This window comes from Pseudonaja textilis, chromosome 3 (genome assembly GCF_049901715.1).
Source record: "Pseudonaja textilis isolate UNSWEBS1 chromosome 3, rPseTex1.2, whole genome shotgun sequence".
NCBI lineage: Eukaryota > Metazoa > Chordata > Lepidosauria > Squamata > Elapidae > Pseudonaja > Pseudonaja textilis.
In genome coordinates this window covers 44725447-44737417 of record NC_141992.1, presented here as the reverse complement: position 1 = coordinate 44737417, position 11971 = coordinate 44725447, and the positions used below count along the sequence as shown (strand labels likewise).

General features: G+C 46.2%; 1 protein-coding gene across 2 annotated transcripts in view; it reads right to left on the bottom strand.

Moving 5' to 3' along the window:
• Positions 1-7146: 7146 nt before the first annotated feature.
• Positions 7147-11971, bottom strand: part of DSTYK (dual serine/threonine and tyrosine protein kinase) — a 42868-nt gene continuing 38043 nt past the window's right edge. For both annotated transcript variants that reach the window (XM_026715666.2, XM_087929422.1), the window contains one exon: positions 7147-10906. In XM_026715666.2, the coding sequence (XP_026571451.1) occupies positions 10719-10906 (188 nt within the window). In that variant the 3' untranslated portion in view covers positions 7147-10718. The remainder of the gene's footprint in view (positions 10907-11971) is intronic.

Below are 11971 nucleotides of genomic sequence, written 5' to 3'. Positions count from 1 at the left end.
TTAATATGCTTAATCTGGCTCTCAAAAAAGTTATCCTTTCCAAAAATTGGATTATATGCTTAAGGTAGTCTAAGGGAAGTGTTTTATGGGACTTTAGGCTTGTGCCATTTTCCCTCAATTCCTCAGGAGAGTCCGGGAACATAGAATCCCAAGGCTGGAAGAGACCTGAGAGGTCTTCAAGTCAAACACCCTGCTAAAGGAAGGAGATATTATACCATCCTAGTCAAATGGTTATCCAATCTATTAACAAAAGTCCACCTCACCCCCCACCCCCATATTTCCTCCACTATGTTCTTGATGTTTAACCTTTGTCATTAATTTTAATGCTTTTATATTTGTTTTTATGCCTTTGTAAGCTGCCCAGAATCTCTCTGGATAGTGAGATATAGTGAAGCCTCCTCCTCTTCCTCTAACCTATAGTACTTCTTGCCACCTTGCTGGTGGGGGGGGGGGACACGATGGCAACCAAAAATACACCACTGCATAACCATTTTCCATTCCATTATGTCCCCAAGGGCCCCTGCCTCCAGGGAGGAAGAGAGCTCATGTGTTATTGCCACCCTCTGGTCAGCCATCCACGTTGCTCCTTTGTCTTTCTTCATTCCATATGATTCCATATGTTCCTCATTCCATATATAGGCTTGTACTCTTTCCCTTCCCCTCATAATTCTCCAGAGCAGCATCAGTGAAGCCACCTCATCCTCTTCTGCTTAGTCTTCCAGGGAACTGCTTGCCGCTTTACTGGGGGGAGGGGAAACAAATGGAGGAAAAGCTGCACACCCACTTCCCATTCCCATGTGTCCACAAGGAAGAGGGCTCACCTGTCAACCACCAGCCTCCCACCTGCCCTGGTTATCTCTAGTTTGCCAGCAGGCATCCAAGTCATTTAGTCATTCTTCTCTCACTTAACTGCCATCGCTGTTAAGAAATTTCAATTTTGTATCTTGGTTGCAAAGCAATTAATGGCCACTCATCTGTTGGGCCTTGCTGCCATCCAACTGTGCACAGGGAACTGACAGAAGGAAGCAGAAATGAGGATGGACAGATTTTGGATACATTCTGTAAATTATGGGGTATGTTGATGCAAAAATTGTTTCTCTAATGCACCATTTCACCCATTTGAAGGTTACAAAGTATCAAACAGACATAACAGTTTTAGTAGCACCTTGAATTCCATTCAGATAGTGCCTCCCAAGCCTAGCCCCTTAAAGGCTGATCAGGAGGATACCAAGGTTACCACAGTCAATGATATTGAAAACCTCTGAGAGATCCAGGGAGATAGGTAAGATGGTTGTACCATCTCCACCCCAAGCCTTCCAGAAGTTACTGGCAAAGCACAGCCAATACTGGATCTGGCTTGAATGAGATGGGGCGTTGTTTCTTACCTGATACGCTTCTTTTCGTAGAGCTGTGGAGAGTGTCCAGGTTGGGAGGAGCTCCAGTCTCGGCTCTCACAGGCTGAGCTTGAAATTGAGGAACGCCTCCCACCATCACGTGGTCCTCTGGGTGCTCCCCAGTTTTGCGAAGACGAGAAGGAAGGCCCTATTCTCATCTTACTAAGAAAAATATTAGTTTGCTCGGTCGAACAGCAAGGTTCCCCACCAGACGGCCTATGGGTGGGGCTGGACACTCTCCACAGCTCTATGAAAAGAAGCGTATCAGGTAAGAACCAACGCCCCTTTTCCATAGAGCTGTTTCGAGTGTCCAGGTTGGGACATACCAAAGCTTGGCTAGTCCTGCGGGCGGGCTCCCGTCTGGGATGGAACCTCTCCTGGAACCCCGAGGACCCGCTGGAGGACCCGCCTGTCAGAAGAACCCCTCGGCGGGTGCAAAGCCTCAACTGAGAAGGCCAAATGAAGGACATAGGGCTGTCCAGATGGTAACCCTGCAGGTGACGCCGATAGAGGCTTACTGGAGCCCTGGGACAAGGAGGCCGCACTTCTAGCGGTGTAGACTATGGTACCCATGGAGAGGGCCTGGGCCTGGTAGACTTTGGCAGAGGCGGCCCCAATCCAGTAGCCCACGGATGTGGGCACCACAATGAGACCGAGAGATGCAGATCAGAGGGCACAATGAGCCCCTGCCCACGGAGGAGGCTAGGGAGCTTAGGATGAGAAATGCAAGAGCCTTTCTAAGGAAAGACTGCCACTCTGAGTTCGAGCGGATGAGATGGCCACGAGGAAGACCCGGTCGGAGGGAGAGGCCCTGTAAAGGAACCGCCCTAGCGAGTCCCGGGGGAGGCTAGGTAAGAGCGGCCAGAGCCCTGTTAAGGACCCGGGTCGAAAGGTGCCTGGGCGGGGGTGAGGGTGGGAAGCTCCCCTGAGGGAGACCCAGACGGGGTTGAGGGGATGAACCCTCAATGACCGGAGAACCACCGTTGCGAGGATAGTGATCTGACGCCTTAGGGATTTGCGAGACAGACCCTTGTTAAGGACCCCCCTGAGAGAACTCCAGAATAAGAGCGATGGAAGGGGAGACATGGAGGAGCTCTAGGATCCAAGGGTCGGGGGTCATGGGATTCCCCGCTCCTTGGGGGGGGTTTGGGGGAGAACCCAGGGATGGGCGCTGAGAAGGGTGCGCAGGGATACGCCGTGGGGAACCCGACAATGGGCCACCTCCTGGCATGGGAGGGGAGGAAGGGGCCCCTCTGCTAGGATCAGGATGGGCCTAGTGAGCCAAATTGCATAGGTGCACGGTGTTCCCGAACTGTGGCCTGTCCTGGTGGAGGCCAGGTTCAGTTCCGCCCAACAGCAAGGCGATCGGGCTCGTACGAGAGCCTTGCTGGCAGGGGGCCGCCTTGGCTGGGGTATGAGTTGTAAGGAGGACCAGAGTGAGAGGTCCGCGTACCTGGATTATGAAGCTGTGAAGGCCGGGAACGCAGCGAGAATCCCCAGCTAGCATGGGATGGGGATAGATGGGTTGCCGACCAGTTGCCCTGGGGCAAGATGAGGAGGGTGAAAGTGCCCCAGCCGAGAAACCTGTAGCCGTGGTGCCGTATGGCCTACCAGAAACCTTGAGATAGAGAGGTAATGCAGATATGAGGACTAGGCTTCCCCAACAGTTTGGGCAAGGCTGAAGAGGAGAATGGCTTTGCAGGGGTTGAGTATAAGAGTAGTGACTGACTAGGCGAAAACCTAAAGAGGATTTGGCTTTCTCCTTCCTTTTTTTTTTTTTTTGGGCAGCCACCTGGGGGCGACTGCATTATCGGGAACGATGGAACGGACCGCTCCCGGATCCCCGGGAGAGCTTCCTGGAAGAGGTACCTCTGGACCTGTCTGGCTCCGACCGGTCGGGAGGCCTGTAGGGAGAGGATTGGTAGTACCTGGGGGGGAAGGAGGAGGAACGGGAAGAGCCTTGGCGAAAAGAGGGAGAGGAACCTCTGAAGTCAGACCTCCGAGAAAGAGAGGGGAGATACTTGCGTTTGTTCCGGGTCTCGGCCAGGAATGGATCGAGAACCGGTCCAAATAGTTTCCCCCCAGAGATGGCGGCTGAAGCTAGCTTGGCCTTGTTTTTTACGTCCGCTTGCCAGTGGCGGAGCCAAAGCAGGCGACGGGCGGTAACCTGGGACGAGATGGCCCTGGTAGAGAATTTTGCAGCCTGAAAGGTGGCGTCCGCCGAAAACTCGGCCACGGCCGTGATCTTAGCAATGTCCTGCTGCGCTCTGAGGTTAGTTGCAGGAACATGCTGTTTGAGCTGCTGGAGCCACTTGATGGAAGATCTAATGAAAAAGGACGCGGCAGTGGAAGCCCTGACTGCCCAGGCGTCAGAGAGGTGAGCGCGGCGCAGGGCCAGCTCGGCTCGTTTGTCCTTGGGCTGGAGTGCCTCGAGTGACTCGCTGGGAGTTGAGCGGGAAGCTAGACCTACTACGGGCTCGTCCACAGGAGGGGGATCGAGCAAGGTAGAGAACTGCAGTTCAAGGTTGAAAAACCTCTTGTCTTGGGCGTTGGGGGGGGAGGGGGCCCCGAGGAGGCTAGCTGCCTTGAGACCATGTCAGAGAAGATGGGTGGAACAGGAATCACCTCGGATTCCACCACGGGCTGGGAAAAGATAGAGTCGGGAGGTTCCCCCGATGCCGCTGGCTTGGGTGGAGTGGGAGGGGTCAGGCCAGAGGTATTCCTGGCCTTGAACAGGAGAGACCTAAACAGGTGAGGTTTAAACAGCCCCAAAAACGCGGGCTGGTCTGGAGTGAGGCCCTCGTCCTCCGACATGTCCCCCTCCAGGGGGCCTGCTCCCGAGAGGAGCTCACTGTCTATGATAGACCCCATTTCGAGGTCTTCCTCGTCCCCAAAGAGGGTAGGGCCTCCGGGTTCCTGGGTCTCCATCTCCTCCATCCCCAAGGGCAAGGTCAAATCCCCGTGGAATGCTACCTGACCATGCGAGGGCGCTGCTCCTTGAGCCTCAGGGGCCGCAGGCCGAGGGGCCAGACCGGCCAGCTGCTGAATCTCTTGCGCTATCCCTTGCCCGGATGGCCAGCTCCATCCATTGTTTCAGGTGTTCAGGGATCTCCACCGTGGGGGGTGGGTGAGGCTCCTCTGGGCGCAGTCCTGCAGCAGTGGGGGTAAAGGTGGCCTCAGGGGCCTGTCCAGGCTGTGAGGAAGAGGAAGAAGCAGGGGAGGAGGGGAGAGGAGGATGGGTGGAGGTTGAGGGAGTGGGATTGGAAGGATCCAGGGGCACAGAGCTTGACTCTTTGGAGCGCCTGTCAATCTCCTTCTCAAGGGCCCTGTGTCGCCTAAGGGCATCCCTTTGGGAGGCTTTGGATACCTCCTGTGCCTGTTTGCGCAGGTGATGAGATTTAGACTTGGCCTTCAAGGAAGTGACACGAGATGTATTGTCATCTGCCATCTGGAGAAGAAAAATAGGAAAATTTTTGATTAATGCGAGACGGATGGCACCTCTGGATACGGCCTACGCAGAGGCCGGGGGTCCCAGCGCTCGTTTCGCACCCCCCTGATCAAGGAAAAATTTTTTAGAAAGTTGTTGAGAAGTAGGGCCTAGCCCAGAAGCCAATCAGCCGGAAATGAGCGCCAAGCAGCTGCCCCTGCCGGGCGGACCGGGGGAGGGGAATGGCAGAGCTGCTACCTCGCGTTGCTGGGGAGAGGCTGCGGAGCCAACGGACCCTTATGTCTAGAGGAGTACCAAAGCAGGGTTTTCAAGGTGCAAGCAAGGATTTGGACAGTCCAAGGATCTGCCCAGTAAATCAAAAACAGCGCAGCCTGCAGGTAGGCCTCTAACAATGGCGAACGGCCATGCGGCCACAAGCAAGATGGATTTGGAAGTAATGCAAGACGGTTGGCACGTCTGGATGCGGCCTACATAGAGGCCGGGGATGCCAGAGCACGTTTCGCACCCCCCTTTTGATCAATTTTTTTTTGTTTAAAATAGAAGTTTGGTACGAGCAGGGCCTAGCCCAGAAGCCAATCAGCCAGGAGGTGAACGCCAGGCAGCTACACCTGCCGGGCGGACCGGGGAAGGGGGATGGCAGAGCTGCTACCTCGCCTGCTGGGGGAAGGACTGCGGAGCCAACGGACCCTTATTTCTGTAGGATAGCCTGACAGGAAGAATGAAGAGCAGGCTGAGATATAGGCAGTCCCAAGCTGCCTAGTTATCAAATTACAGGCGCAGCCTGTAAAAGGGCCTCTGGCAATGGCGGACGGCCATGCGGCCACTCGCAAGATGACGGCTGCTCCTGGGCACACCCAAGATGGCGGACGCCACAGGGAGCCCAAAATGGAGGCCGCGAGTAACGGAGGCAACCCCAGCGGCGGCAAACTCCCAGTCTAGGAAAAAACACTTTGGGAGGAACAGGAAAGCGTTTCCCTGGACTAAAGGGCGTTCGCGGGGGGGAAAACGGCGGCTAAAGCGAAAGGCAGGAAGGAACGAAAGCGGCTTCGCACGGAGCGATTAGGCGGCAAACAAAGGGGGGGGGGCAGCGCTCGAAGCGCTCGGTTTTCCCCTTAATAAAACGGTCTAAACGGTTCCTCCTTATAATAGAAGCACTCCCTAGGGAGTTCCAACCTCAGTTGCTGCGCTGACTGCTGGAAGGGTCCACTTTGAAGCGACAAAGAAAACTCTAGGGTGCTGAACGACCGGAGCAAGAGAAAAACAGCCTGACTGCCACGAGGCTGAGCTAAAAACTGGGGAGCGCCCAGACGACCACGTGATGGTGGGAGGCGTTCCTCAATTTCAAGCTCAGCCTGTGAGAGCCGAGACTGGAGCTCCTCCCAACCTGGACACTCGAAACAGCTCTATGGAAAATGAAAAGGATCCAGATAATCTGCTTCATCCAGAACTCTCTGCAGCTGAGCACCAATGTCATCTCCACTTTCCCCAAAAAGAAAGGATGAAGACAGGATGAAAATTGTCTGAAACAGTTCACCCAATGGCATCTTAAGAAGGGATCACATCACCTTGTCCTTCCGAGTGAGTGGAATCATTTCCTCCTGCAAATAGGCAGTAACCACTTCTTGAACCCATCCAAACCCCCTCCCAGGAAGCCTCAATTCTTAAGTGGGGGTCCAGAAAACAGTTGGCCAAACTACAGCCACAAGGATCTTGTCCATTTCCATGCAACCAGCTAATTCAAAGTCCTCACAGATAACAGGACTTAAACATGTCTCGGTCATTTCCAAAGAATTTGCCCAGCTGGAATCCAACTCTGAGAAAAGTTGAGCTACTTTGTCTAGTAGAAGCTGAAAATATTCCTCACAGCTTCCTGTAAGTATCTCAGGAGGGATCTTGGTCTCCTATCTGCAGGTGCAATAAGGGTGGAGAAATAAGTGCACTTTACCCCTCTACTGCCACAAGGTAAGTCCTAATGAAGGCTCTTATCTTTGCTAAGTTGACTTCACTCTGTCTTCCTGGAAGACATCATGGAAAGAAGCTTACCATAAAAAGGTGGAAAGAATATAAAGTAGGATGGATTGATTGATTTAGGGTAGCTACTTTGTTAGTTACAGTCATAGAAACAAGATATGTCAATACCAGCAGTCAAATAGAAAAATGCTATTAATGAAAGCAACAAAGCTTAAGCAAATAAAATGTCAAATTAGTCATCAGTGTTACTGCAGTTTGTCTCTCTCACCACCAGTTGATGTCACAGATAAAACTATAACAATTATTGAAAGAATAAACCATACCAGTCAGATAAAATGTTAATGAAATCTTTATTATATAACAGCACTTCAGTGCATTCTATCACCTATTAAAACACAGCTCCATTATGGCATTAAATGAAGACTTAACCAATTCTCACATTGTTTTAAAATACATGTTATGAAGAGGGGCAGCAGTGGAAAAGTAATTAGTATTACACAATACAAGGAAAATACTCGTCCTTAAAATTTGAATTTCCATATTATTGCACTTTTCCTATATAATTGGTAAGTTTGTTATCTTGCCTTTAACACTATAATACATCAGTTTTTAAAATTTAAAAATAAAAATAGTACAAAATCTGCGGGCATTACACTTGAACTATACAACTCTGTCATATTTCATCTGCTCCCGATCAAATGTAACAGTTGACCATCAATTTAACAGACCAAAATGAAATGCAGTGCTATTTAAGCCCCTGAGGGAGTTTCATATGCAAATATGCTCTTATTCTCTCCCTGGAGAAAAATAAACCAATGATATATTTAAAAGGATAACTTCTAAGAGATAGTGGATATAGACAAAGCATTATAAACATCTCTAAAAATGAAAGGAGCTTAGCATAAAAACATTAAATAAAGAAGCAGTGCTGATGTTCGTCTCGTTAAGTCTATGACTCTGGAAATAAAAAGAAGAAAATGATGATTCAAGTATCTCTCCTGACTTTCCAAATCCTGACAACAGGAGGGGAAGGAACAGAAAAAAGAACTAACAAAAAGGAAGTGCTTATAAAAACTGTTAAGTGGTAGAGCTTGTTTTTTTTATTAGAAAAGCTAGAACAATGTGCATTGTACAATCAAGCCATAAGCAATATATGATTGAGGTGATAAAAGAAATGTCAGTCGCCACAATCCATTTAAATAGAATGTGACTGGTAGGAGTAATGCACCAGCAAGCTAAGGCTAGGTGTCTTCAGCACTACAACAATGCAGTCTTACTCTGAATTCAAGCCTTGCTTTATAAAACTACAATGCAGCTCATGTAACTCCTATGTAGTGTTTGTCCAGAACTTATATGGCCAGTTCCCAAAGAAGCAATGAAACAACTTCAGATAGTTTCACCTATGACGCATCAATTACTAGCACCAATGTGAATAATTTGATCCTGCCAGCTGTAATTTTTGCAGATATATATGTTTTGTAAACTAGCTGGATTTCATTTGATCTGCATACATAGCAACCTAATCTTCTGGAGCACCTGCTTTAGCCATTCAGTTGCTAGTAACATGTAAACCTTGCGTAGTACCGTTCAATAAATAAAGCCTCATTCTGAGTATGGAATAATTGGGATAAAATTAATCAAGTTTTAATGGAAGCAGGGAGAGTAGTTATAGGCAATCATAATTGGAAGATTTTAGAGAGATCTGATGGGATACTTTTGTCAAATCTGACTCTTGGTTTGACAGCTGGTATCATCCATCCATCGCAATATTATGAATAATACCACATTCTGTTCCTATAACTTCACCTTTGAAAAGATTTAGTGTTTACAATATATGCTGCATTTCTCATGCTACAGTAGTAGTAGTAGTAACACTAGGAAAACTCACAAACTTTCTAATAAGAAATGGAATGTATCGTTTAAATCCAAACCTAATGTATTTTACTAGTAGCATCTTTAGGAACAAAAACATTCATCTGTTTTTTGCAGATATGGCATCTGTTTGTGAGGACTGATAACAGTACAAATAAAAATATATTCCCAGCAGAAAAGTGCATGCATGTTTTATATGGAGAAGTGATACAGCCAATTTTATGTCAATGGGGGAAGACAGCCCCAAAAGAGCGTGGTTTGACTATTATTATTTTTTAAAGGCACAAGATAAACAGTGAAAAAGTAGCGGATTGGTAAAAGCTATACACAATGTGTTCAAAAACAGCTTCATTTTATATTACATAAACGATTTCTATACTTCCAAAAATACTGACCGAGATGCTCCTAATTCTAAACAAGGTCACTAGCCACCATAACACAAACAAAAGATATAAAATAATACTGTCAAGTGACTGGAATGGTCATCCAAAAATACATCTGTGGCAATATTAGAACTTCTTATGTGAGAAAAGGTGCTTTTGTGTAAAGTTCACAGCTATGGCTGCCTATTTTGATAAATTTGCCAAATACTACAATTTTTAGACAGAAGTGCCGAAACAACTTTAGACTGCAACAGAACAACAAATGCAATTAAGTAAGAAGCAGTCATTTTAAAAGCATGGTATCTGATTTTATTGCACACACACAAACTTTATTTTGCTACTGAGAACACTGTGGGGCTACTTTTGTTTTTAGTGATTTACATATGTAGGGAAGAGGCCCCATTTCTGCTTTGTACAAGACAAGGTGCCTCCCAGAAAAAATGATGATTAGGTCTGCACAGCATACAGGTTATCCTATGTCAATGGGATCAGCATGCGTCTCTTGGTATACAGATGAAGGAAAATGGTATATTTCATTCTCCAAACAGCTGAAGTAACAGTGGTCCCATTCTACATCTGTGCCAGTTACACTGCATTTCAGCCTACATGTTAAAATATTGTGCTATGAAACTAAATTGTGTATAAACAAATGAAAAGGAATCTTTGTATTGGGGTATGTAAATTACATGGGAAATATTAAATGATAAAACCCAAAGAAAATGATGGTCAGACACATCCATAGAAAAATGACAGGTTTCTCTTAAATAGTTTTCAAAGGAATGACTTAAAAATACAAAGCTGACAAAATGTTTTAAAATAGCCAGTTGACATTAAGAGTTTAAAACAGTCGTTGCTTTTCTTTAGATTCAAAGGGAAAAAAGAAAAGCAAAATCTGCCATGATTAAAAACATTTGGTTGTCCATTGGGTACAGACAGTAGTTGTTACTTGTCTTTTTATTTCAATATATCAACAACTTTTGGGTGAAGAATTGTCTTAAAGTTTGTAAAGTAATGGTGATAATAAAATAAGGCCATTGTCACCTATTTGTCAATTTCCCCAAAAGCAATTTGGTTCATAAATGACAGTGAGCTTATACTTTGGGATATTCTTGCAGTGAGACTTTCCCATTATGAACTTTGATCCCATTGTGCAAACAATATCAGATATTATCAGAAGTCCAAATTAGTTCACAGCTCTCTGCACTGCAAAAATTAGAGGATTACCCTCCCTTTGGAAGGGACACTATCTTATTTCTTTCAATCATCCACATTCATATGTGTAACATTCAGAAAGGTTGATGTACATGCATCTAGTTATGCAGGAACTATAGCTTAAGATGCAGCTGTGTTGACTGCCAGAGTTCCAAACTTAACAGTGCTTTCTGCCTTGACCTGAATGGAGAGGTAAAACCCCTTGTAGACTGGGGTCTAAGTCTCCTAATTTATTTTTAAGAAAGAAGGAAGCGCTGTCAAGCTACATTAGTAGTGTGTATTGAAAACAGAAGTCTCTGGCTATTATATAAAGGTGGAATTTCAATCATCTCACCTGAACCCTCAATTTTTGGCTGGCTTGTTCCAGACAACCACTGAGTTGTCAGTGGCAAAGTGGGAACCCGGGTTCTCACATAACTGAACAAATTCACAATGCCTTCAAGTGGAATCATCAAGTCCTTTGTTTAACTGCTCAGAGTACAATTTGCAAAGTCTATCCATTATTCCCTGCAACATAGGTTGAACTATGCCCAAGAGAGGGCGCTGAGAAGAGTCCCCATCCCAACAGGCTTCCATCAACTGCCAACATTCCTCATCAAAAATGGGAAGACGTTCAGGGCGAACACCTAAAAGAGAATAAAGAATCTGGTAATTTAATGAAGGTTCAAAGTTCATCTTTTGATCTATATCAAGTTTCATTATAACGGTAAAAAATTACAGCCATTTTGTTCTGTTATTTCTGAAAATAAATTTCATCCAAAGTTTTATAACGAATAAAACGTTTTGAGATAACACATTATTTAGGATCCGTGGAAATCTGGATGGGGAATAAAAGACTGAGGTTCAAAGCTAACTGTTAGGAATATAAGTCACCTAACAGGTATTTGGGTTAGAAATATATAAACCAGGACAGACATTTTAATACTGTCTCTTTAAGAGCATGCTAAAAACTGCAATTGGGTGTGGTTACTCAAACGGCCATAAGATGGAGCCAGAAACTTGGGTTGTTTTAGTCTTAGTCTGAGTCTCAGAAGAGAGTGTGAATGTATCTCTGTTTCCTTCTGTTGGAAAGTATTGCAGTTGCTCCATTTCTTCTAATTGACTGATATTACTGGATTTAACATAAGTCTGTTACTGAACTGTTTTTTGACACTGGACTTTGATATTTGGATTATCCCTGGATTGAAAACTGACTGATTTTACCTGTGAATGACTTTGGATTGCTTACTTTGCTTAAACTGTCTGGAAGTAAAAAACCTACATTTACTGTACAGTGTATCTGTGTACTGTGTGTGTATTATTCAAACACTTCTCTCAAATACATCTCTCTGTATGCGCTCATTCTCCTAATGGGGAATTACCTCAACACTAACAAAACTGAGTGGTTGTGGATTTGGGAGCTACTGTGTTCACGAGAGCTTCCATTATTAATCCTGGACTGGACTGGGTTGCACTTCCCAGACAACTCGTGCAGAATGTCAAAGTCCTACTATTGTACTCCTGCTCTGAGAGCAAGTGGCAGCCATGGTTAGTAGGGCCTTTGCACAAATTCATTTTATGTACTAACTGTGCCAATTTCCAGATTGGGAGGCTGATTTCCAGTCAGTCACTAATGTCTCAATCACCTCTCACCTGGCCTATGACAATGTGGTCTACATGGGTTTGGCGTTGAAGACCTCTAGGAAGCTTCA